Below are 26,883 nucleotides of genomic sequence, written 5' to 3'. Positions count from 1 at the left end.
CAGGCTACAAACTCAAAGACAAAATGATCCCAAAACATTGTCTATCAACCCTTACCCATCCTTGTTAATGAGCACCAGTCTCTCGATTCCCTGCGAGGCCCTGAGGGTCTTTGCTGCTTCCAGGCTGGAGCCCAGCACCTCGTGGAGCGTGCTCAATACCGACACCACCGTCTCTTCCGACAGCGCTCGCACCGGTTGACTCTGACCACCACCCGGCAGGTTGGCCACCAGGTGAGGCACCGCGTGTTTACCTGACAACACACAAGAGAATTTAACATCAAAACACACCCCTGACACCATCCTCTTGATAAAATAAATCCTTCTACGTGGTTAAAACTCTGTGGGACAGAACAACTAACTCAGGCACAGAGCGAGCTCCGAGTCTCACCTAGTAGATCTCTGTTGCGAGCGTCAATGGCCAGGTTGCGGAGGGCTCCAGACATGGCACGGACTACACGATCGTTGCCGTGGGCCAGCAGCTCAGTCATCATGGGTAGACCCTTCTCCTGGCGCAGCAAGGCACGGATGTATCGCCCATACTAAACGGACACACATTTTTTTTTCCCATTAACCAGCTTCTCCACCTTTGATAGACCGTGATTTCAGTTTTGCTGCAGTTTGCCTGATGACACAGACTGTGATTTCAGTAGACATATTACTGTCTCTCTTCCAGTGTCTTCATGTTTTCCAAGTAACCTCGACCACTACTCGGTACAAACAAACCTTTGTATAGTTAATTTGAAAGTGGTTTCAAAAATCTACCTTGAAAATACGCATAAAAAAATAACTATTTTGGTTTGCATGAGGGCGGCCACACAGTTATGCAGTACATTAACAGCATTTTGTTGTTGATAATCCCGTGCAGAGAAACCTTCATTATTACACTGTATTTATAGTGGAGGTAGGTAAGTACAGTATTAGGCATGTTTCCCAAAGACATGTGCCAACTAGTATTCTAACACCCATTTTTCCTCAGTTATTCCATTCACGAATTTCACAAGTGGCAGTCTTACTCTTAACGTCTTAGTCACAGTATTTGTGTGAGTGTCATTCAAGACTGGACTTGCCTCCTTTCACAATAACCCAGGGTATGACAGTTAATTTTTGTGATTTTTAAGGTCAGGACGAGGTCAAAGTAGTGGTGAGTGAGGTCACTGATAAAATACAGCAAGTCACATGATCATTATCTCAGTAAGCACTTTGTACTACTGTCTTGGTCTGTTCCCAGTAGTGACTAACAAACTAATATCACATTACAAGCTGTGTTTTGTTCTGTAGCACGCTGTAAGAGCAATGTTTCCCCAATTAGTGTTGACTCAGCACAGGAAGCTTCAGTGCTGTGAAATGGAATAGGAGGTTGTGGTTTGCGGTTCTTACAGTCCAGCGTCCAGCACACAGGTTCTGAACGGCTCCAGCTGAGGCTTCCAGCACGGTGGGGTTCTTGGACTCCTTTAACAGAGAGGTGTAAATGCGGACCACCTCCGGCTGATACAACAGCTCATAGCCTACAGAAAAGGAGGAGAGAGTGGGGAAGAGGGCAGGAGGACGGGAGGAAGTGTGGAGAAGCAAGTGAGGACAGCAAGAGTGATTGATGGAAAATAAGCAGAAGAAATAGAGGAGGGTAAAGGAACAAAAGGACGGGTTGAGAAGGACAGATATAGAGGTTAGGTTAGGTTAGGTTTTGTTTTGCTTTATGATACATACCATTAAACTGTCAACTGAGCCTATAGTTACCTTTAGCAGGTGTGGTCCTCTTTGGAATGTCTATTACGTCTGCAGTTGCATCCTCATCTTTCCTACCTGGAATCAAACATTAACGGCCTTAGAAACACACAGAAACACACAGAATCTACATATGACATATTAATTACTTCTACTATTAGTTATGTTGCTCTAGTTGGTTAGACATGTGCTACGACCAAAAACTGAGATGCGTGTGAGATATTTCACTATAACTCTTTCACGGTGAGAGGAAGGCGTGCATATTAGTACTAAGATAGCTACATCGACCTGTTAGCTACTCTAGTACAAACACCACAACAACAACGGCAACAGGCAGCAGAAGCAAGTGCAGTCATACAGAGGTAAAGAGCTTACCTTTGGAAAACCACTCATCTGTAGCCCAGCTCGAAAGGTGGGTGGGGGGAGAAGAATAGAGAAGGGAGAGGAGAGAGAAGGGATGGAGAGGGAGGAGAGAATGACAGAACAGGAGGAAGAGAGAGCATGTACAGTAAGTAAGAGGAAAGCAGCCATAACGGAGCCACCCTGTTAACACCTGCTGACATCCCATCAGCACTGCTGCCACCACACGGAAATCAGCAATGTGACATGCCAAGTCTGAAGGCTAAATAAAGCTCATCAAAGAGCACAGAAGTTCATGTTATCATTTTATACACACGCACACACACACACACCTAACAAAATGATGAGTCCAATAATCGATTACCTGATCCTTTTGTCTATGTGTATATTGTTAGCATGGATAGTCAAGGCCTTTATGAATCGTTTCTGTTGCCTCATTACATCCAAGTAAAAATAAAACCGCAAAAACAAAGACAAGAAGCAGGAAGGATCTGCAGTATCTGACTCATATGATTGTTGACAGATGTTCATTGTCACTGCAAAACGATTGTAGAATAACAAAGGTAAAGCCACAAACAGAGTAGTGAGGGGGTGTGTAGCTGAGAAAAAAAACAAATCAATACTCTCAGTGAAACATAAACACAGCGCAGCAGGAGAGAGGATGAGCTTTCTTGCAGTTGGGGAAATTGTTAACATTCCTGTGAGCGAGTGGTTTTGTTTGTGCAAGTGTGTGTGTGTGTGTGTGTGTCTGTGCGCGCTAGTATCAGCCCGGTGAGACACTGCTGTCAACAGTGACATCACCACAAATGTTCGAGAACAAAGGCAGCGTACATGTCTCTCTCTCTGACACTGACCTTTGCTCTTGCGGGAGCTGAAGCAGCCGCCCTTCTGGCTGGAGGGGGCGGGGCCCTGGTTGAGGGGAGCGGTCTCCTGGTAGCGCTCACAACCGGGAATTTCACGGTGCACGTGATAGGACAAGTTCCTCAGCAGACACACGCTGTTCTCTATCAACTGCAAAGATGGAGGGAAAAACGGAGGGGGGGGGAAAAGAGGAAGGGTGAAGTCGACCTGCCAAGTTTCTCATTTCATCACATCACCTACGCACAGTGCATCACACAGCAATGACGGCATTACACTTGGCCTTAAAAAAAAGAGCACTCAGTTTAGCATTGCACAAGGTAGTCTTTTTTCTTCCTATACTACTTCCTACTTCCCTACATTACCCACAATGCAACTCAACTGTTGACAGTTTGATTGAAGATTCTGGTGCGTGAGGTAAGTAGCGGCTAATGTGGCCTCAAGCCACTAGCCTCGTTCAGTGATAAGAAGCAGGATGCTGAGGTCTGTAAGCTCACTTGTTTCTAAATGGCATTTATCAGACTTCACGCAGCTCCCTCTCTAAACACAAAAGGCTTTATAAAACTCTTTCCCACATATGCAGAAATACTCCCCCTGTAAACAGACTTCATGTAACACGGGTTGAGCTCCCCTTTAATGTCAGATAAGTCTGAGTTAAACTTACCTTATTGTCGACATCTTTACAGTCAATCTGGGACTGGACGATGTACATGAGTGAATCAACCAATCCCGTGCACTCCCTCAGCTTCCTCCTCGCCTCACTGCGCTCTGAACTCACATTCCTTTAGAGTAGAAAGTTGAGAGGAGGAGAAACGTGAACGTAAACTAAAACAAGGATTAGCAGTGTGAACACAAATACACAATGCTTGAACACACCCCCAAGAGATGTTTGAACGAAACTCCTGTTCAATCTACTGCTTTTCAAAGAGAGTAGAGTTTAGTGAGATTGAGTTACAGCTCTGGACCAAATTATTCAACTGCCCTCTGACTCAGTCCCACTTAGAGATCTAACATGCCTGAAAGGACAGAAAGACGTGGAAACTGAGACCATTCATTCATGAAGAAGACACATAAAGAAAGGAGCATGAGGGAGAAAACTCTGTGGAATGATATTCAGCCTTGGCCTTTTGTGCCGCTTTGTTTTTCCTAGTGACAGACACGCCCTCTCACACAATACCAGGACACATTCCCTTCCACAGCAGGGGGCACTGATTTCACTTCACTGCATAGTTCAGGAAGTTTATTTATATGCTGCAGTAGGCAAACATTTACAATGCAGCAAGCAGACTAAATCAAATCAGGACTGCAGCAGAGGAGAGCGCTACTTCTCCAAAAGACAGAAGAAAAGGTTTAAGTTGATATATTTCTATGAATCTGGTGTCAGGTGTGGTTGCCGGCAGTAAATCCTCTTTGTGCGGGAAAAGACTGAAACAAAAACACAGAAAGTGAAGGCTTCAATCAAAGGAAGACGGATTAATCGGTGTGAGAGGTTCTGCCTCTGCATCAAGACCGGCTGGGCAGGTAGAAGGAGATAAGCTTACCGACATGTTGGCTCTAATAGATAGCACTCTGGAGCAAACAGAAATAACTCAACAACTATTGGATGAATTGTAATGAAATCTGATACACTTGTGTGCTCCCTCTGAATGAATAATTAATAGTTACTTAACTGGACTCTTAACTCTCAGGTCTGTGACTACCACTACTTCCTTTCCTCTGCTCACCTACACATATACAAGTTTCTATCCAGGTTACTTTACTGCTACGACCTACGCTACTCTAACATTTTTATCAAAGCCATATGTAGGGAATTTGTGTGTGCTATGCAATTATTAGATATTATTAGAATAATGATAGCAAACAGTTCTTGTTTGTCGAAAAATGAAGCAATCAAGGAGGGAAAAAATAGTGCCGCAAGTGTACGACTTTCAACATATTTATATAAAGGAGTGTAATTCATTTAATCTACAGGCAACCAGCATTACCATTTCAAACCTGCACTAAATAATCACAAATCTTTTAAAAGCAACATCTGCATGTTTATGTTTTGGCCTCAACAAGTTCTGTATGTTGTTTAACTTCAAGTCCCACTTAAAGCTGCAGTCAGTGATGTATTTTAGAAGCTATTTTGTTATTTGTTGGAATTCTCTTTACATCCTGACAACAATCAAAAAGTAAAAAGCTCAGACAAAGAAAGAAAAAAAGATCTGGTATCTGTGGCTGTTGCAGGCCTGTAATAAACCCATGCAATCATTTCAGCCTACCTGCCTGTCTACCTACATACCTGCCTACTGACGCACACTCTGCCTGTGCTCTCATTGCACATGACCTTCTGTGACTGCTGTTCTGCTTGTGTTTATTTGATTGTGACATTTGTTGATTGATGTATTTATTAAAGGAACCCGTCTTCTCATCACTACTCCTCTCTCGTGACCATCCAGGCTGTGTGTTTTCATGTGTTTTGGAGGGAGCGATACTGCCATTACGGGCCATTTCTGCAAATATCAAACTCTAAAGTCTTCAACATTACTAAGTTATTCACACATAGCTTTCTAGACCTGCGAATGAACACTGTAATTAACCATGTGGTCAAGAGGAATGCACAGATAACAGACCGGCAGGCTAGAACATACTGTTTACACTGTATGTGTCAATGCCCCTCTGTCCTCTGTGCGCACCCTCCATGTCCACTCTGAAATTCCCTTCTTCACCCGCTCCTGATCCCAGAGTTACTGTGAGGCTGGAGTCAATTATTAAGAAATCACTGACATTTAACCTTAAAATATTTTAATGAGCACTATATAACATTAAACAAGATATCCTGTTTATAAGTGCTAATAACCAGAGTAAAGGCTTCTGGTGTGTATAAATAAATGATAAATAGACTAAATCATTAGTAGAATGAAAGGTTTCACATGACTCTCCTTCCTCTCTCTTCACTGAGACCCCTCCATTGCTCCCTTCATCCCTCATACGTCCCACTGCTCTGTCAGTCTGTTGAGCTGGCATGTTTCCATTTTCCTCTCTTGTCAACGTGAACCCTCCCTCCTGCCATCTCCTCATCATCATCATCATCATCATCCCTCCTTTCATACCTCAGGCAGCCTGCTGTGTTGGTGAGGGCTGTCTCCCATTCAAGATGTCTGGGTTTGCAGTTCTCCTCCCCTCCTCCTGCCCCATTGCTCCCTTGCTCCCAGCCTGAATGGGGCACCATAACCTCATCGGAGAGGGCATGCAGCGCATGGTCCACAATCTCCATTTTCACAGAGTCATGGGACGACAGGTTCCACAGTGTCCCTGGGAAAGAAAAATGCAAAAATGTCATATTTCATTATGAAGCTTACTTCATCTCTTGCCAAATGTCACTAACCAACGACCAAGTTCAGCCAACCAATCTGACCACAGTCCCAATCCAGAGGCACAGTATCTGACTGGTTTGTTAAAGTCAGAGTCATGTTTACACAGTTTGTGTGTTTCCACTGTGCGTCTAACCTGTGATAATGTCAGTTAGGTCCTGGTCACGCGTCTTCCTCAGCAGCCTGACCAGAGCAGGCACTCCGTCACAGTTCTTGATGGCGATCTTGTTGTCTGGATCTTTGCCGTACGAGATGTTCTTCAGTGCTCCACAGGCTGCGTAGTGAACCTTATAACAATGCAAAAACAGCTTATTGAGCTATTAGTCATGATGGAGTATCACTTAAAGAGCAATGAGTTCACAAACATGGATTTACTGTAGTAGTAGAAAACAGCGTCATGCCCTTGTAACTGTTAGACTGTACTACGCAAATGCTACTCATGCCAGTAATTGCCTGTAATTAATGGTAAATTATTTGACTGCATTACTTACAAATTTTCACTATAAAACAATGTTAATTTCAGCTTAAGTTCATGAAAATCCTAAAATCAAAACTGCACGTCACGTTTTCGTTTAAATTATTGAGAATGTTTTCATGGTGCTATATTCAGTCCTAATTTATACATCTCAACCTTTCAGACAGACAGACAGACAGACAAAGTGTGTGGAGCTTTTGGAACAACTTTAAAGCATAAAGAGGATGCAGTCGCTGCTTGACCCATTTCTCCAGCGAGCAAGTCATCCGACACACACCAGACTTCAAACTTGTCATTGGCCACAGAGCATGAAATGTGAAATTAAGATACTTCTTTGCTTCGAGAGTGGAATGCATGATGTGGTTTGTCTGGTAATGCCCCTACAAACATCAGCAAAACTTTGCCACAGCTTGTGCTAAATGAAAGGGAATCGTAGAAAAACCACAGAATGTTTTGGCCGAAACCATATTTAGCACAAATGTTGACCTACAGGATTTGAGGAGAAGTCAAATATGTAATGCTTATTTCTATTCCCCCTTTGATCAGCATTAGTGGTCTGTCTCAAGTTCAAATTGTCTCAGGCCAATGACCTGTTTTGGTATTACATAAGAATTACACTTCATCCCTTAAGCCTTGCTTTTACCCCACCTAGTTCAATCACAACACACTCCCAGTGAAGAATGAGCAGAAAGCCATGGAGAAAATCAGCAAACTCACCTCTCTGTTTGGGTTGTCAAGCATAGAGACCAGCGCAGGGATGCCTTTCAGACGACGCACATCAGACTTTACCTGGAAAGCAGAAGGACAGATCACGTCAATGGTGATGTGGGTGGGGGTCAAGTGAAGGACACTACTTTTTGAATCCCTGAATCAAACATGTCAAAATCAATCAAGATACAATGATGGACACACAAATTAAATCAAAACACCAAGGAAGAAAAGCAAAGCACAGGACACAGACCGCCAGTAACGAAGGAATATCCTGGAAAACCCTTCAACTGCAATCAACAGAAGGAATTCTTTGTGGTAGTTTTCTTTAAAGGTAAAAATAAGAAACATAAATATTCTCTTTCCATTTGCAAGTCGAATGTTGCTATGACAACAACTTGAGACATCAAAAACTGTGCAGACAGGTGCAAATAATGTTATGTAACATTACATGTAACGACATGTAAAGCTGGGCAGACACTGCACATATTAAGCCTGATTCTAGCCCAGGCTTGGTCACCCCTGACCAGTATGAGGTCGGTTGTTGTGCAGCCCGACTGGAGTCATAAACTCTGCGCCTGTTTTAATATTACTGTACCACTATTTTACGTGTTGTGACTTAAAATGTAGTGTTGACTGAGACTGCCAACACATAAAATTGAATCTTACTTTCTGTTCATGGTAGAATTGCACAACGCCGCCTTTCTCTCTTTTGTCAACACTGTCGCATTTATAATGTTTGAATAGGTTTTACTGGAACTGTCACTCTGACTTCAGTGTGAGCAGCCACATCAGGGCCAGTCAATCAGTCTGCAGAGTGTGAGCACAAAAGTAACTGGTTGTAGCTGTGAAAAAGGCAGATTAAAATGATGCAGCTCTATATCCAATATCCAACCTTGAGAAGAAAGGTCTCATTCTCTGTTTCCTCCATCCAGTTACTCTTCATCTTCCTCTCACTCTGGTAGAAGTCTAACTTTCTGTCTGGCTCTATTATGTCTCCTATCATACATGCCTCGATCATTCCTGGAGAACACGTTCATCTTCAGTCCAGAGAGATGTCGCTTTGACCTCGATCCTCAACTAATTATTGTTTAAGTCTACTGTACTCCAAGTTACCCTGGATACAAGGCTTTCTACCATATCATGCTTGCCCATGCACATCTCTTACTTTATCATTCTTATAGGTGAGATGTTGCAGGTATGCAGCTGCGTTGCTCTTGACTGGGTCCAGCCTGTAGTTGAGCATGGCGATGACCTCTGGCAGCTCTGGTTGACGCCAGCCACCAGGGACGGGACCTTTCCTTAGAGTGCTGTCCAAGGAAGCCATGCTTCCTCTTTCACCCTGGGCCAGCGGTGCTCCTCCTCCCCAGTAGTACATGTCCCCTGGGCCACTCATGTCGCCATCCAAGGTGCCCTCATAACTCCTGAGGAGGGATGAGAACATATGTGAATGTAGACATTTTTTGAGGACGCAGACATTCATCAATACACACAGAGAGGAAAGACCCTGTGGTTGTTTAGAATAGTGGTGATTTGAAAACCAAAACAATAATAATTGAATATATTTTTCTCTTTGCTTAATATTTTCTCCAAAATATAAGTGATTGTGGAAGAACAATATTATGTGCACTTTTATGCACATTAAACATCGCTCTCAAGTATAATACACATTGCATACATACAGAACTTACATCGAGGCGTTACTCCAGCCTAAAACACAGATGAGTCACTACAAAAACACGCAACTTACCCAGCCCTGCGTGGGGGCCCATGGGGGAATGCATGGTGGTTGCGAGGCACAGTGCTATAGTGCATTGGGTGTCCCAATCCATAGTCAGGCTCATCATAGCCAATGCTGCGCTGATCATCCTCCAGACCGTACGGCTCTGGGACAAACCTCGGAATGGAGGATAGCTCCATGGCACTTCCCATACGACCAACCTACACAGAGACAGGCTCCGAAATAATACAAGCTTCAAGCTGATTGCTGTTGAAAACTCATGCTCTGCCTTGTAAATCTGTGTAATCCACTCAATTTGAAATCCTATTCCATTCTTCACACGTAGCCTGGAAGCAAATCACCAAATTCAGCAAAAGAGCCTCGAAGGGGACCAAGCTTAAATCCTGCAAAAAAGGAAAGCATCAAAGCAGGTGATACAGTGACTGCTGGACATACCTGTGGCTGAGCAGCATAGGGGTCCAGCTGGTTCCTGCTGTGGGCTCTGTAGTTTGGATCCAGAGTTCTGTAACCATCTGGATGGACCGGCCTGGAGACAGAGGGACAGGGTGGTTGAGGGTGAGAACATCAAGTCATCACCGCTCATCAAGTCTACCTATGATGAACGGTGCTAAAGTAAAGACAAATTTCAACAAATATGGTACCTGTAGCGATCATCCATGCGAACTCCCCTGTTAAGGCTTGTGTAGGTGTCAGATGGGGGTACAGCGCGGTAGTCTTCGTAGCCCGCCGGCGGTCCGTAGTGGTAGTTGCGGGGCACAGTGTGAGTGGGGTAGTCCATGGGCACCCCGGCTCCGGGTCCGGGTCCCTGCCTGTAGACCATGGGTGCAGTGTAGCCCCCCATACCTGTCACTGAACCCCCACCATCCAGGGAAAGTGTGTCTGACACAGAGGGGATAACTGTGCGAGTGGTGGTGGTCTTTACTACTTTCTTTACCTAAAAGAGCAAAAGAGGAAAGTCCATGAAGGAGGGAACACGATACAGACATATGCAACACAAAGGAGGTTCTATTGCAATCGTTTTGATTACCGTGGTTTCTGTGCGCCGCGTGGTCCCATCTTCACCGGTCTCCAGGGAGACAACGGGTGGCGACTCCTGGGGGTCTTCCTCCACCGTGTACGTCTCCTGCACCACCTGGCCAGGCTCCATCCTGAACTGCACACACACATTTCACAATGTAACGCAACACATGGGATGTCTTAGGGTTAACCTAACAGCTGAAACTGAGGGGGTCCGCAGATGCTTACGTGATGTGACCCGTTGATGTAACCCTCGTTCAGTGTCAGCCTCTCTATGTCTGCATCACAAGGAATGCGGCCGTTCTGCAGCGAGGAAGAAACACACATGAGGAGATCAACACACACTGACTACTGAGAATAAACAGGGTGGATATGCATTTATGGACACATACACACATCCAGCTATACAGAGTCGATAGCTACTCACACAGTAGTGACCAAAAAATTAATTAATGAAAAAAGTGAAAGCAGCAACTGTTGTTGACTTTCATTTGGATTTTAATGGCACCCAGCTCTGTCATGTAAACTAAGGCACTCCAAGTTGCATACCATGCTCTATTTTTTTTCTTATGTGTTGCGACTTATGCAACCAGCTAACGACAGGCCAACTGCAAACAAAACAAGTGTGCTGTTTTGAAAAATTGAGAGTGAAGTGTGTGACGATTGAGCACTTTGGTTTATAGTTTGCAGTGTCATCCAGCCAAAACAAAGTCTGCACGGACTAATGGCACCACACGAACACCAAAGATATGTAAACATCATGAACATGAACACAAACATACAGACGCTTTCATGGATGAACTCCGTCACCTCTTAGAACAAACAAACAAGGTTGCTGGAGGGAACACAACCTTCCAACAAACTTTGAATGAATGAATGAATGAATGAATGAATGAATGAATGAATGAATGAATGCAGAGCCTTCCATAAGTGCTGGCCAAACAGTCAACTCCTCATTTAAGTCCAGTGGGCTACTTTAATAACATTTTTGCACGATGATAAAAAACACGTCCATTTGACTGTATCAGTTCTGTCCCTACATGCATGGATGAATATGTGTGCATATTATATTATTATATGTTATAATGTTGTGTCCTGTCAAGAAGTAGTAGTCGTCTACAGTCTTCAGCAAATACTAGCAAAATAATTGATGACAAAATACATTAAGAATTGCATTGATTGCACAGACAGGGGACATTGTCATAGACTGGCTAGTTTCGAAACCACCAGTTGGAGCAACTTGACAATTGTGCAGTATTGCGTCCACTGAAAATGCCGCATTTTCCATACACACCAGACACAGGTTTATGGGCTTAATAAATAAATGAATTACAGTATCTTTACTTATACTGTGCTCATTACAGCAGAGCCATCTCTAAGATGCATTTCAAAGACACACTAAAACAAGTAATGTTGACACGATAAATGAAAGAAATATGACATAAATGGATAAAAAATACTACAGTAGGTCTAATAATTCTTAATTACAAAATTTCTGATCAGTCAGAATTACCGTAGTTTCAATGATTAATAGCTATTTGCAGACTTTCTAATAATTACTTTGCAATAACTCACTATATGTTTACAATCAGGTAGGTAAACTCAAGATATGTAATAATTCAGATCAGAGTATATGATGGAGTCGTGGTGTGAGAATGTGTCTGAGGATACCAAATTTGGGCTTTTACGACCAAAACTGGCATGCTCCAGAGCCCCCTCGCTAGCTACTCCGTGTCCTTGTGGAAATGAACTGTGATAATGGAATTAAACGGACGAGATAATTAGTGAGTAATGAAATGAATTAATGAGCCACAGAGAGAAACAAAGGAAAAGATAAACTTTGTTCTCTTATGAATCGACACCACCAGCATTGCCTGGCCAGTCGTGGTGATGGGTGTGGTGCACTTCCCATTCCAGCCACAGAGGGAGCTCTATGTATGTCTACTGCCATCTCTGCAGTTTCATCTCACTACTATGGGGGCAAAGGGGCACAGCCAGGGGGAAGGAATTGCATAAGAGTGATTCAGAGATGGAATACGGCTGTCTCATGGTGACATAAATGTATTTTCAAATTTTAAAAAAGAAATAACTTTCTGCAAGCAAGAAATAATACTCGCACGAGGAGCAATGACAACCCTTTAAAGTGCCACTCTGCCATGATCATCGAATACAGAAGACATAGATAAAGCACATAAAAAAACACTCCTTAGTTCAGGTAAGGACTAGCCAGGAAGATGTGAGCATGTGGGAACCTGTCAGTGAAAACGAAGGTCCTGCTGCGCTGCCTGGGAGAGTGGCAGAGGCATGCCGAAGCCTTCGGGCTATGTAAACACACAGCAGATAAGAGGCAGCACAGGCTACATTTCTGCCCTGGTCTCACTGTAACACACACTGTACCTATATTTCTGCTCAGCCACTAGAATGGCACTGGGACGTGTCCCGGCTAAATGTGTGCCTGCATCACGGCTGAACAATTGTGATATTGACAGACATTGCAATTACGATGTGAGACACAATTTAGTGGCAACAGTCATTTTAGCATTTCATTTTAACTGAAAAAATGTGAAAATTATGTGATTTTTTTCTGGTCTGTACCAAACAAGCATGTTCCCTTACATCTAGAGCATAGGATTTATAGGCAGCTGCATCTGTGCAGCACCACAATGCTTCATTTATAATGGTAACAGTGGGGTGTGACATATTTTGCCGTTACCAAAAAACTGCAGCTCCTGCGATTTGGATATTGCGCTTGGCCATATTGCGACTTTGATAACATTTTGATACAGTTCAGCCCTCACCTACATGCAAGAGTGACAAACGAAAGAAAGAGAGAGAGCGAGAAAGCCCTTTTTTTATGAGTGTGTTTCAAAGGTTGACAGAGCCAAAGGTGCGTGTATGACAGTTTACTCAAGTACACTAACGACCAAGTGTGTCAGCAAGGAAATAAAAGATTGAGTGAATGTACGTGTGCGTGTCTCAAGTCTGCCTGTGGGGTAAACTCAGAGCATGAGGTCACTGTGCAGTCTCTTCACCAGGTGACTGAGTCACACATGATGAAGAGGGTGTGTAAGCAAACAACAGGACACATTTTAGCGAGTCAGAAATCAAGATTTTTACAGTTAGTGAAACAGACTGACTGGACCCGTGTCCTAGTTTATGGACTTTGCCAAGCTGAAAAAGCAGCTGAGGGACATCTTCCTTATAGCAGCAATAAAAACAATAAATTATAAGTGAACCAGCTGGCCGACATTACGTGGCGACAAAGGTCCACTCACAACTCTCACAGCAAACAAAATGTCAAGAAAGACATTGCTCTGCATGCAAACTCCCATTGACGAGTCAAGACAAACATGGTGGGTTAACATTGGGTTGTTAAGGTTGATAGATGGAACGATATGATGACAGAGGGACTTCTACTTTGAATGAGACATGGACAGTTACTCGGGAACCAGTGAAGAATGGAAAAAATGCGTGCACAAAGCGGTGCGGAGCAACAGAGGGTGAAAATTACCTCTTCATGAAGGTTACACTGCAAGGAGCTTCAGTCGCTTTATTTGACTCAACATTTAACTTCTAAAATTCAAGCTAAGCCCTCCCCCCAAGCTTGGTTTAGGTTCTGCTGCCATCCAGCCAGTCCACACACAGATGGGATGGGGGTGACAATGGAGATGACGTTGGATGAATTCGATCGGATCAAGGGTGAATCCAAGGGACTTTGATGGAAAAAGTGCATTACTTTGGATGGAAAGGAGAGGGGGCTTGGAGGGGTGGGGGATGTTTCGCGTTACCTGCATGTTGGGGAGGGGGCGGGGCAGGGTGCCGGCACACGACCTCCGCTCCTCCTCCAGAGCTCGGCTCAGCATCTCAAACTGCCTCTCCTGCTCCCGCACCGAGGCCAGCAGGGAGGCCGTACTCGCACACTGCTCCATTCACACACTGAGAGCAGAGCACAGGACAGGACAGGACAGGACAGGGTCAACACCAGAGAGCAGAAGAGATTCAACCAACACCGGGATTTCATCAAAGAACAGACAGACAGTGAGGCTGAATCACCCAAGTATACATATATAAAGACAGAAGCACTGGTCATGTGCACACCTTGGAATAGACACACACACGCACGCACACAGGTGCTAATGAAGTTGATATTTAGAGGTTAAAAAGCAGCAGGAGCTGACACAAGAAGGCTAAAGGAGGGGAGATAAATGAGGGAAGAGAGAGAACTGGGGAGATGAAGAAGCCGGTGCAGAGAAAAGGTGAATACACACAGAACAAGAACAAGAAGCACAGCGAGGACAAACAGCAGGCATAAAGAAGGAGTTCACACGAGAAATCATCTCCAAAAGTGATTATTCAGTTTAAATTCAAGGTGGGACAAGCATCAGTAGAGCGGAGATGGAAGTGAAATACCGTCACTTTTTCAGTTTCTTCACCTTCTGCGAAGCGAGGTTAAAAATAGATAGAAGTGAGATACATGACGAGAGACAATTACAGAGGGTTTTCAGCTGCCGCGTGTGGAGCTTGTTAGCACTCCTTTCCAAGGATGCAGACAAAGTGAGAAAGGGAAGTGGAAAGAAGTACATGTGAGCGCATTCAGAAGAGTTATCAAGAGACAGTATCACACAATCAAATTACACCAAATTAGAAAAGACAAAGGTGTTTTGAATGGAGAGGGTGTGTGCTCCTCAGCAGGGGAAAAGATGGCAGGCCTCTTTTCCCCACTTTTCTCTATACTTACTATACCCTACAAGATATAATATGGGTGGCATTTGATTAAGTTAGGATCATTTCTTTACAGTCTGATCATCTCTACAAACTGAAGGCAATAAACTGGATTTAAAGGGGCAGGAAAAGTCCTAAAAACTGGGCCTGGTCAATGACCATTTTTATGCATCCAGAGTAAACGAGTGCTATGGCAGCATCAACTGGATTCCCTGGATCAACAACATGATAAACAACCAAAACAAGAAGCAGTCAAGGGTACAAGTTCCTGACATTAACGTTTAAGAGGCCAAGGGCTGCATAGCAATGACAGAAAATATGACTCTTACTATTCTGCTCCATATTGTGAACACAATTATCAATCACACCAATCATTTTAAAAGCAGGAGACACGAGTCATTTACTGTTGGTTTGCGCTCCTGCACATATTTTCACAGCTGAGTTTCACTGTTTTAGTGTTACTGTCCCTTGTTGGTAAAAAAAAAAAATCAAAATGTAGTGCTTTAATATTTAAGGGCACAACTTTTAACTCCAAGGCAAACTTCGCCTCCAACTACGGTGATCTTAAACATTGAGTTGATTAATTTTTTCACTCCGCCGACTGCTTTTTTTTTTTTTTTTTTTTTTTTCCCCAAAAATTGGTAGAACCTGTTTGTTCCTCCTCCACTGAGCTGCCACTTTCCTAACACGGGGAGTTTAATGATTGTTCACATGTAAAGGGAGGGCTTGACACCAGAAATTTCCAGGGAAAAACAACACACTACAACAAAAGTAAAATCAAAATAAATTAATTACTGAACTGTTAATTATGGACAAATACCAATTATCCGTTATGCAGCAATAATGGTGCTTATGATAAAAACAGCAAAGAAGCAGAAAGGTTGTTTTTTGGGTTTTTTTTTTATCCCCCCTCAAAGAAAGACAATGCAGCCTAAACACCTGGCACAAACCACTGAAGCCTAAACAGACAAGCATGATAATATGTGAAAGTCACTCCGGGCCAAATTAAGACAATGACAAAGTGCGTGTTGTCAGATTTCCTCAGCAGAGATGCTGGTGAGGAAGGAATGATGAGAAATACGGGGAGGATTGAACTGTGTCTGTCTAATAACAGGATGACATGAGCGTGGCTCATCTCCAAACCAGGGCAAAAACCATTTTCTACTTCAAAGTTCACTGACTCATGGAGATCAAATCTGCTCCCTGTCTGTGCACACAGGACTGGCTGAGTGAACAAAGACTCCTGTATTAGGTTCGAGTGTGCACATATGCCAGTGTGAGTGTGTGTACACATCTGTGTGAGGGAGAGTGATTGTGTATGTGGGTCAGAGACTAAATAAAGGTGGCAAGTGTGTGTGTTAGACGTTGGTTATATCCTTGAATACTCAAACAGAGGTGCAGCAAGATTTGGTGAAGTTAATGCAGCCTTGTTTCTTACCATTTGTGTCGGGGAAAAAAAATATCTGTGGACAGAAACACACACGAGCTGCACAAGAACACACGCACCACCATTGTCATACATTCCACAGTGAGATTTAGCGTGTCATATCCTGTCTCAGCTGTTGGAAGCTGTCCTAATAAGGGAGCCCTTCATTTTCTCATTGTGCTGCTCTCACCCAACTCTCACAGCAACGTTTTTTTCTTCCCAAGCGAGACACTTCAATCCTGGAAAGAGAAAGTGGGCACCATTACTTTCTCTGGCCCAATCAGGAAGTCCGACCACAAAACGACAAAGTAGTTCTTTACTGGATAATGCTCACCAACTGAAAGATGGTTTGGAAGTGGGTATACACTGTGTAATGCTAAGACCACATTCAAACTTAAATTGAAACCTTGACTTCACTCGACAACGTCAGATCTTTGCTGAGATCCCAAACAGGTAAACTAAATGTGGCGGCAAGCTATGAATAAGTGTTTGATGTGTCATGAAGGTTGCCTATAGCAGCCGTCAAGTTTTACATAAGGGACCAAGATTTCAACTTGGCAATGCAGCACCGACACATTACATCAGATAAGTCAACATACCACAGTCTGGGTTGTTCTTTGTGGCTCTGTCAAAACGTCAACTCTTTTTTGAGAGCATAGCGAAAGGCAGTCTCTTGTGCCACCATGCAACAGACAGATAGACAGACAGACCCACACAACCTCTACAGCTACGCAGGTCCCACCACTAACATTCTTGCAGGAGGGAGCAGTTGCTTGTGAGAGAGTTTTAAGTGGCTTTAGCCACTTACAGCCTGAGCATTAGTCATTAATCTATTGTAAGGCCATTAGCAGCAACGCTAAGTCATTTCTGCTAATGGGATAGCCCTAGAATTACACTTGTAAGCCACTTACCATCCCTAGCCAACACAGATGTACACACACTGTCAGTATCCACTACTGAGTGAAAACTTTGCGAGGGACACACTCACAGCCTGTTTGTTGGTCTATCACACAGTGCCCAGTGAGTATTGTGAATGCGGTGTATTCCCTCATTTTCATATGCCATCATTGCTATTTCAGCAGCTTAGTCACTGGTGGTTGTAATAGACTGACATGCATTCTGCTCAAGTCTGCGCACACACACATACATACGGGCAAATACTCATGCGCACACATAAACACACAGCTGAGGTGAAGCTATGGTAAAATGCTGTTGTGGCTTGGCCAAGTGCTCCGCTGACTCAGCCTCATTTGAATGGTCACACAGAGATTTGGCCTCGGTGTATGTGGTGCATGTTAGCCTTGGCTCACATCCAACTACTACCGCCATTGCCATTCTGACCTGAAACCATGAAACCCCCACCCTTCTCCCATGTGGCCTACGTGTGGGGACAGTGTGGTAGCTGCAGAAACAGTGCACATGCACACACGCCCACCCACACTCACATTCACTCATACTCCACACAGACTTTTCAGGGACCTCCACAAGGCCAGCTGTCTAATCTACAGGGCGCCAACTTACTATTCTTAGTGAGGAAGGAAACATGCAGGCAACTGTAACCCAGAGGCCGAAAAAGAGACAACAGATAAGTACATGTACACCTAAATGGATCTGGGAGATTTTTGGAAATAATACTGATTTGAGACTGTATATTGTATCGGATTTGATCATTCTAATATCATGATAAAGTTTCAATGTCACCTTTCTTAAAATGTAGCATCACAGCTAGGTGATAACATTTCCGTTCTGACTAAGTGAAATGAACTATAAATGCCTCGACCTTCTTGGTTAGCAAGCCCACATTACAAATAAATTTCTCCCCAGAAAAGATATCACTGGGGTTTGGGCGGTAATCCGGTAATAAGGTATCCCGTGGTATCTAAAAATAGCAACGGTATCGGTTTCATTACTGTCATTAAAAAACATGCTGCACATATAGGTCTATAGGGGCCTAACATAATTGTAGCATCGTCATAACAAAAATAAAGTCTACTCCATTCAATGTATCTGGTTGAATTTTTACTCGAGAAAAAGGTGACTGTGAAAAAGTACATGCTAAAAAAATGAACCTGAGCAGTTTTACAGATGTTTTAACACAGGTATGCCGAGGCGCTCATTTAGGCGCATCTGGGCAGAGTGCCGTTATCTCGTTCAAGCATACAAAGAAACTCCTCTGTTGAAAACACTTTTTCAGCCTTTTTTCTGCTTGCTATTGTTCTTATCTCTCATAAAAGGACGAAATGCAAATAAAACAGTAAAATACCACTTCAGGCTGCTCAGCAGAGTCCTCTGTGAGCACTCTGCTCATTCATGAGACAGAGTGGTGAAACTAACTGCGTGGTTATGCCGGTCAGTAGCTCAGCGACCCACCCAAATTCACCATAGAAATACCAATGACGATCCAGAAGGAAGTAACCCCGGAGACAGGTTATCGCATGAAGAGCGCTCCCTCCACTCTAGAAACCCCCTCCTCTTTATGTAAACAACCAGGACCTTCGTGATTGGTGTCAAACTAACATAGAGTCATAGAAGGAGACATTAGCTGGAATATAACTTTTGACCACGAAAAAGCAAAGGTAAGGCATACTTTACGATTTAGCAAAGTTTTTTCTGCTACTCTTTGGCTGCGAGCTCACCGACTTTTCGTCGCACAGTGAGGACGCAGACATCTTCGTGATCGTCAGACTCTCTGCTTTCAAATAGTACCGGGCTTGTGTGGTTTGCGTGAAGTGATGAAATCAGCAGAGGCAGTACATTTGACATGCGATATTTTCGTGTTTTCGTTACATGCGCACATAATTTCTTGGGGTATGAATTATGTTTGGTTTTGGTGGCAATGCTTAGTAGAGGCTTTGAGCTGAGTTTCTCCCCGTCATTCTTGTATGCTACAAGTTAGGATTGGTGTGAGCACTGACTGTCTGAACTGTGTGCATATCATGCTGCCCTGCAAAGTGGTTTCTAATTAGTCACAGTAATACCGTACACCCCAGGAAATTGTGGGGAAGGTTTGACGGTATCAAAATTTGGATACTGCCCAACTCTAGCAAGCCAACAGTTTGGTAATGCCACCTGAGGCTTACGTCATAATATTTAATTAGTCACGGTAATACCATATACCACGGTAAAATGTGGAGGAAGTTTGACGGTATCAAAATTTGGATACCGCCCAAGCCTAGATATCACCCACCTCTAGTTTAGGTGAGGGTTGCAACTAATGATTTTTTTCATTAAGGATTAATCTGTAATTCATTTCTGAGCTGAAGCACTTTGCCAATGAAATGTCAAAGACATTAGTGGAAAAAAGAGTATCACAATTTCCCAGAGTCCAGGGTGACATCAAATTACCTGTTTTGACCAATCAATGGTCCAAGATACTTAATTCACAATGATGTAAACAGAGAAAAGAAGCAAACCTTCACATATGAAAAGCTAGACCCATCACATGTTGGATATTTTTGCTTTCTTAACTTAAATTACTTACTGATTGTTAAATTGCTTTTCTCTCTCAAATGACCAATCTACTCATTATTTTGCTGTGAGAAATGAATAATGAATGCCACTACCTGCTTGGCCATTACACCCCAGTGGTAATGAATTTGACCTCAGTAACAATATCCTCGGCAAAGGGTTTCCAGCAGTGTTTTACAAAGAGAGCAGAGGCCTATTTCATTCTACAAATGCCTATATTTAATGATTGTGGATACTGACTAGGTCATAATCTACAAACTATATTGATCACAAGACAAAGCCCATCAGCATCTGGGAGGCTTACCACCTTGGCAAAACAGTGTCCCTCAAGTTAGAGTAAATATATGAAGGCATTATCATGAACACCATCTTATTTTTAATACTGGCACTGAGTCGTGCCAATATCAAAAATGGCTGAAATATCTGATATAAGATTTTTTGTGTTTTGTCATATCGCTACACTGGTATATCACAATATGGCAAACGCGGGCAAAGATAATAAACATATACTCAAATTGAGTATTGTGAGTTATCAATTAATAATGGAATGGAGTGGGTTCCACTGTTAATACATGGCAAAAACCTTCACATGCAAAACTTAACACACTAATTCTCTTGTTGTTTATAATCTTCTCATATTTGATTTAGTCCACATGGGCCAGCTCTACATGTACCTCATTTTAGTCTTCTCTTCAACTTCAGTCAATACTAAGATGTTATCACAATCAAGCAGCACAGAAATTCTGTAATATTTCAAGATACATTTAAAAACACGACAGTATCAACATTCCCGGTCAATCGCTATGTGAAAAATGGTCAAACAAACTAAAAACCAATGTTCGGCAGTGGGGCAAGCTTTACCACTGGTGACTTGCAATCACAGTGTGACCACCGCTTAACAAGGAAGCTGGTTGGTTGAGCTGCTGCAGAGATGACCATAAAAGTGCAAACTGACACTCAACCTTTCCAAGAAGTCAACCACCAGCACTGAGGGAGGGTACTGCGTGACAGTTCAACTTCACGGCTCTAGAAATCTGTGCACTTTGATTTCACTCTGCGTGCATTATCGTACCTCTCACACGCTGTCCCCTGCGTGGAAAGCGAGCTGACGCGCTCACAGTTCAAATAAAAACAGACTGCAGGTGTAACCGTTGGAAGGAGTGAGAGAAAGAGAAAGAGAGAAAATGAAGACAGGCAGGGAGGAGGAGCAAATACAAGAAAACCCCAGCTTCTGTGTGTCAGAGGGACACACCCGTGGTGTACTCAGAAAGCCCGTCATTACCGCGGCTCACAAATGATAGCCCTGGCTAAAACAACTGGCTGAGCAGCAAGACTTTAGCCCCCACAGACAACATGGCTAGGAACAAATTCTAGGCAGTAAAAGAAATGTCCAACTTCTGATTTTTTCCCCCTCCTTTTCACATCTTACAGAAGGGACATTTCTGAGCAAACAGCGTGTCCAGACTTGCTCACAATCTTTTCCATCTCTGTTCCAGCAGGTCAAAGCAGACATGCCTGCAGGGTATTATGAGGAATATGACAGGCATGTCCATGCTGCAGTGAAACTCACCAATCAGCTGACTGTACCAACTCAAATCAACAATTCGGTTCCTTTAGATGAGCTGTCAAATGTGTCTGGGGTTGGTCTGTGCAATGGTTTTTAACATCACACACAGAAACAGCAAGCTTACTCCAAGTGTGATCCACTACAGCAGACTCAGCCCGGTCCCTCTGAGTAACCCAGCATCCATTCACACTGAGGGGTGTAAGCTGAGAAGGTGTCCGTGTTGGAAGCCTCTACGCAAGGGACTGAATAATGAAGCAACAAACACGCCTGCCACCCTACCACACCCCACACACCCAGACCTACACAACAGGTTCTTGCTTTTGTCCCTCGTTGCTCCACCACCACCAATCCCGTCTCCTTCCTCTACCTGGCCCACCACATCAAAAAAACAGCTGCTGAAACATTAAACAGTGTTTTCGCAGGAGACTCTCAACACAAAAAAGGCGAAGGCACTCACCATACAAGCACAGTCACCTGCAAAGCGCCATGCAGCAGCTACAGTGTCCACAGAGAGCGGTCGTCTCAGGTACACTAGGAAACTGATAAGCAATGTGAAGGCGAGACTGGACTTTGACTCCAGTTACGGTCTGGAACGCGGTGGACTGGCCGGTCGCTTCCGTGTCCTCTCATCTGAATACCCCCCACCCCCTCAGCTCGGGGAAAACTGGGAGAAAAGTCTGGTAAAATCGTGTCGCTTCGGTGTTTAGTGGCAGCAAACACAATGAGTGAACGTGTAAAGTTATAACATGACAACGTTACACCTCCCAGCCATCCACAAACCAGACCATTCATGGCATAAAATGCTCTTAGCTAGATAACGTTACATTAGCTGGATAATGTATATTTGCAGCTGTCTTGATATCAAGCTGTTTTTACGGAATGCGTAAGTTCTGTTAAAGTTTTCCCAAGCCTCACTCTGGATAAGTTATTAATCAAGCTAACGAATGGAATACACCGATGCTAGCTCCATTAGCTTGTGCTACGGTAGCTAGCCTGCTAACGCTGCGTTTACAACAATTTAAGTTCCCCAAATTAAAGGTCACACCTCTTTCCACCTACAACAAATCCCAACCAGCTGAGCCGAACACAAAACACCAAAAGACAGGCCATTACCGACTGCGGAGACTGTTAGGCGTGTTTTTCAAAGTCCATAAGTATATGGGAGGTGGATTCAGGCCTAGCCTAGCCGAGTGCTGCTGCTGCTGCTGCCGCTGCCGCTGCGCTGACACGATCCAAACCTCGACCCGCAGGCTCGGAGAAGTGAGTTGAGATGAGACAACAAAAACACCTCGGCGTGGTCGAACGAATACCTCACAGACGAACAAGTAACCTGTCCACCGCGGGGGAAGAACACTCACAGTGAGGACCGAGAAAACACCCACCTCTGCAAATTTTCTATCTTCTTTGCTTTGGCTTGTTGTTCACTTGTCTCTGCTCTTCCTCTCCGCTGGGGGGGGACAGGAGGGGGCGAGCAGCACAGGAGGCAACAGACAGGGAGAGAACAGCTCAGGGGGGCGTTTTTGAAAAACAGGTATGAATGCAGGCAATATGACTTTTTCATGAGTAATACTGATATTGCTCAATCACTATTTAATAAAAAAAAATATATATTTATATATGTTAAATCGATCAATTAATTTACCTTCCTCCACTTTAAAGAAAAAAATTCTCATTTCACGGTTTGCGCTATAATTAATTAAGCCCATTCTCCCTTATATTCAACCAGCATTGTCTCTTTTTCTCATCTTCTTGCCCTAAAGCAAAGCACTTCACACTATTTATTTATTTCTTTATTGGACATGGAAATAGCCTCTGAAGTTGAAGAGTTCCGATGCCACCATGCGGTCATGGTGCGCTATTACAGAGTCATGACCAATACAGCAGCTGCACTCCAGTTTTATCTTGGAGACAAGTAATTAAGTACATTACTTAAGCACTTTTACTGCACCACATTTGAGAGGGAAACATTTATATTTTATTATCCCGCACATTTATGACATTTTACAACTATATGCACTAATTGAGAAGTTGTACATGCGATGATTCGCTCTAGCTTAAACTACCTGGCGGTACATAACGTAGTTAAAATTAGTAAGGCTGCAACCAGTTGTTTTCATTATCCATTTAACCGCTAGTTATTGTTGTGATTAATCTTTTAAAAGTTTTCACTATAAAGTGTCAGAAGCTAGTGAAAACTGCCCGTCTCAGTTTCCCTCAGGCCAAAGGGATGTCTTTACATTGCTTGTTTTCTTGGCTGTTACTTTTGATGCAATATTTTTACATTGTGGTAATAACAACTGTATTAAAGTACAAGATCTGAATACTTCTGCCACAACAGTGGTGCACATTTATCGAAATACCCATTGAGAATACCAATGTAATCGAGCTGCAGACAGCTAAACACACGAATCAGGCAGATGGGGCGTTAAGAAGAATCATTTTTCTAGGCTCAAAAATGGCTGTAAGCAAACAGGTGAACGGGTCTTCTGCTACTGCTGTCAGCACACATACCCACCGCCTCTCATATTTGCATGTGTTGTTACACCATATTCAATGACAGAGCATGATGTTACACTAACAGCAAACAGCACAGGGCTTTTCACTTCCCATCACAGTATTCTGTGTAACATACAGTAAATATGCTGGTTATTTTTAGGGTTAGGGTCACATGTACATTTAGTGCAGCAAAAATGCAAAAACAACATATTCATAAGCAGCGTCAGGTGATTCCACACTTGATTGTGTAAATGTAAAGACAATTCTCTGAAGCTGCCCAATTACTATATTCTTTCAGGTTTTTTTGTTTGTTTGTTTGTTTTCGATGCAGTGCATGAAATCACTTTAACCTGATTTTGTTATAGGTACCTGATCTTAACTCCACAAAGCTTATGAAACATCCTGTTAGGGTGGCTCAGCGACAGAAGTGAGAAGAAACAGTGTCACAGGAAGTGTGATAGTGGACAGAAAAACAAAACACAACTTGTTATTCTGCGGTTTGACCACCTAACTTGTCCTATTAAAATCGAGAAATAGAGATGGACGAGTACATTTATGACAATGATCCTGGTGAACAAAACCAAATGGATGACAGAGCCTTTAACACAACTGGAGAGAGTGAAGAAGCGCAGGAGAGGGAAGTGATTATTTATGAGAGCTCAGACATCCACGAGGGTCACAACGCTGAGACGAAGAGCGCAGTGCATCAGCAGCCATGTGAGTAATTTGTGAGTGAGCAGATTTCTATGTTCCCTTTGCTGTTTGAATGATGATTTTCAATGTTCCACTACGCCACTTTAAACCCAGGCAGGACTTCTGTCAGGCCTGTCACCGTGTGCCTGGTGCTGCTCTGTGCTGTCCTCCTGGCTGCCGTCATAGGCACTGGCCTCCACTGTAAGAAATTTACCTTTATCTCAAGAAAGCAAAATCATGCTCCTGAACAACCACTGACCAACCTCAAGTCATCATTTACTGTCCCCTGCAGGCAGGGTCAGGCTGCGGACCCTCAACGAGAGCTGGTCTGAGGAGAGAAGACAGGCTCTGGTTGAACTCAGTGAGTGCAGATTTGGTTCGTGTGCTTCTCCCCGAGAGTTTCTCTGTTCGGAGTGGAAGTGGGACATTTTTACTTCTTAAATTGTCTATGCTTGCAGATCATTTCTGTGAGGATGGATGTAGATCGTTCAACAACAGTTTTTACTACATTTCTTCAAATCAAAAGAGCTGGGACGACAGCAGGAAGGACTGTAAAAACAGAGCGGCAGATCTGGTCATTGTGAACAGCATAGAGGAGCAGGTAAGAGAAAGACTGTGTCCCCTAACATTGCATTCAGTGCAAGATGTGTAGTTGGACTAATACTGTCACAAGAACCCATATTTTCACTGTTTTGTCAACTCTGGGTTCTATTACAGGTATTCATCCATTCGTTAAAGAAAATATTCTGGATTGGTCTGACTGACAGAGAAGACGAGGGAACATGGAAGTGGGTAGATGGTTCAGTTCTGAACAGCACAGGGTAAGACATCTTCTTGTGTTTCGTGCATCGTGTTCTGCAATAATAACCCCAGTCAGTCATTTGATTGTCTGTGTTTGAACAGGTTTTGGAGAAAGGGGGAGCCCAGTGGGACGTTTGCAGGAGGGAAGGAGGACTGTGTTGACATCTATTGGTACAAGGAGCAGAGAAGCTGGAATGATGATGACTGTGCCAAACAACAATATTGGATATGTGAAAAAGTGACTGAATTCTAACATAATTTTTCCTCCTAAATACAATACAGTGACAAATGTGGCTTTCATTTCTCATTTATAAAGCACTTTCTTGGTAAAAACTTCAGGATGAAGTCAGTACATCAGTACATGAAGTGTCTTCAGATTTACAGTGTCACTGCCATTTGACTGAAACTGAATGTACTTTTCTTACCAAAGCATCTTGCCAGAGAAATGCAGAGTTATTTATAGTCAGTATTTCACTGCTGATTTTAAACAGAAAGTGAAAATAGAATGCGTTTAAGTTTTTATTGTCAATTTAGAACACAATGTGCTACTCAAGCTTGAAAATACAAATGCAGAATTTTGATATTGAGTTATGTCGTGATTTTATGGTCTAAATAAAAAAATGAAATCTGGAAAAAAAAAAGTAAAAAATATGCTTTTATGTGTATGACAGATACAAAAATATATAATATATACAAAAACCTGAAACTTAAAGTGTCATTTTTTAAATTTTTATTTGTTCATATATCTCACATTTATATGATAAAGGACACTTCAGTGTGATTCAGTGTTTCAGCTGAATGTTGTACTACTAGACTGTGGAAAGTTTCATGTTTTCATGGTTTTCCTTCCAGTATAAATAGTAATTGCAGTGATAAAATTCATTTATACAGCACTATGCAGAGTTAAACAATCCATATGTGTATCTTTTTCATAGTTTAAATGTGATTCTTACACTCAAAAAATTGATTTTTCTTCTTGTTCTTACAGCTGAATGTTTGAGCTTCACCGTGCAGAATGATGTACGTGCAGAGTTTGACATTAGAAGGCTGTTTTCACGTTCATTGCTGAAAGCAAAAGGTTTCTCTGCACTCGATGAAAATCAGATTTTAAAGGGGTGGGCCTACGAGCAGGATTTGTGACATCACAAATAGTTTGGAAGACATTTCTGGTCCAACATTCAACTTACATAAGTGTGATGTGGAGACTTGAAGCCTCCAATGCACAAACACTGAGACATCTCCTGTGAAGTAGTTCAACTTTTGAAACAACATATATTTGCATAATTGTAGATTCAGGGTCTTTTAATGAGGAAAAAGGAGTAAATGTCATTTCTTTTTAGGATTTTAACGAGATAATAGATTAAATTTCGTGACTATTTAATGAACCGCTGTGGTACTGTGTTGGAAGAAGTGACCTAGTTTAATTTCATGATTTATTATCTTCCTGCAGGTCTTTGTACACCACTGGCACAG

General features: G+C 42.9%; 2 protein-coding genes across 5 annotated transcripts in view; one reads left to right on the top strand and one right to left on the bottom strand.

Annotated features, from left to right (window-relative positions):
* The window catches only part of ctnnd1 (catenin (cadherin-associated protein), delta 1), a 28,555-nt gene extending 5,662 nt beyond the window's left edge, over positions 1-22,893 (bottom strand). For 3 of the 4 annotated variants that reach the window (XM_076727845.1, XM_076727843.1, XM_076727846.1), the window contains exons 1-18: positions 22,803-22,893; positions 14,026-14,173; positions 10,466-10,540; positions 10,248-10,373; positions 9,862-10,154; positions 9,656-9,746; positions 9,230-9,420; positions 8,648-8,903; positions 7,489-7,560; positions 6,433-6,583; positions 6,036-6,237; positions 3,605-3,722; positions 2,937-3,093; positions 2,098-2,115; positions 1,735-1,800; positions 1,378-1,505; positions 389-539; positions 56-251 (exon numbers count right to left, since the gene is read on the bottom strand). In XM_076727845.1, the coding sequence (XP_076583960.1) occupies positions 56-251; positions 389-539; positions 1,378-1,505; positions 1,735-1,800; positions 2,098-2,115; positions 2,937-3,093; positions 3,605-3,722; positions 6,036-6,237; positions 6,433-6,583; positions 7,489-7,560; positions 8,648-8,903; positions 9,230-9,420; positions 9,656-9,746; positions 9,862-10,154; positions 10,248-10,373; positions 10,466-10,540; positions 14,026-14,166 (2,432 nt within the window). In that variant the 5' untranslated portion in view covers positions 14,167-14,173; positions 22,803-22,893. Of the gene's footprint in view, positions 1-55; positions 252-388; positions 540-1,377; positions 1,506-1,734; positions 1,801-2,097; positions 2,116-2,936; positions 3,094-3,604; positions 3,723-6,035; positions 6,238-6,432; positions 6,584-7,488; positions 7,561-8,647; positions 8,904-9,229; positions 9,421-9,655; positions 9,747-9,861; positions 10,155-10,247; positions 10,374-10,465; positions 10,541-14,025; positions 14,174-22,533; positions 22,667-22,802 lie in introns of those variants that run through there. The other variant, XM_076727844.1, reaches the window with a different exon arrangement.
* A 1,568-nt stretch (positions 22,894-24,461) lies between these two features.
* Positions 24,462-25,902, top strand: LOC143320051 (CD209 antigen-like protein A). Its single transcript, XM_076729425.1, has 6 exons — positions 24,462-24,633; positions 24,724-24,810; positions 24,902-24,970; positions 25,068-25,210; positions 25,327-25,430; positions 25,513-25,902. Exons 1-6 carry the CDS (start codon positions 24,501-24,503, stop codon positions 25,661-25,663), a joined length of 687 nt encoding a protein of 228 aa, XP_076585540.1. The 5' UTR covers positions 24,462-24,500; the 3' UTR covers positions 25,664-25,902.
* The last annotated feature ends 981 nt before the right edge of the window (positions 25,903-26,883 follow it).

Source organism: Chaetodon auriga, chromosome 4 (assembly GCF_051107435.1).
Source record: "Chaetodon auriga isolate fChaAug3 chromosome 4, fChaAug3.hap1, whole genome shotgun sequence".
Classification (NCBI taxonomy): Eukaryota; Metazoa; Chordata; class Actinopteri; order Chaetodontiformes; family Chaetodontidae; genus Chaetodon; species Chaetodon auriga.
The sequence above is the reverse complement of the archived record's forward strand: the minus strand, read 5'-3'. Positions and strand labels throughout refer to the sequence as shown.

Excerpts from the sequence above, each read along its gene's own strand:
- LOC143320051 (XM_076729425.1), top strand. The coding sequence starts at position 24,501 with ATGGATGACAGAGCCTTTAACACAACTGGAGAGAGTGAAGAAGCGCAG. Across the intron at positions 24,634-24,723 it reads CGCAGTGCATCAGCAGCCAT|GCAGGACTTCTGTCAGGCCT; the intron begins GTGAGTAATTTG and ends CTTTAAACCCAG. Across the intron at positions 24,811-24,901 it reads CATAGGCACTGGCCTCCACT|GCAGGGTCAGGCTGCGGACC; the intron begins GTAAGAAATTTA and ends TGTCCCCTGCAG.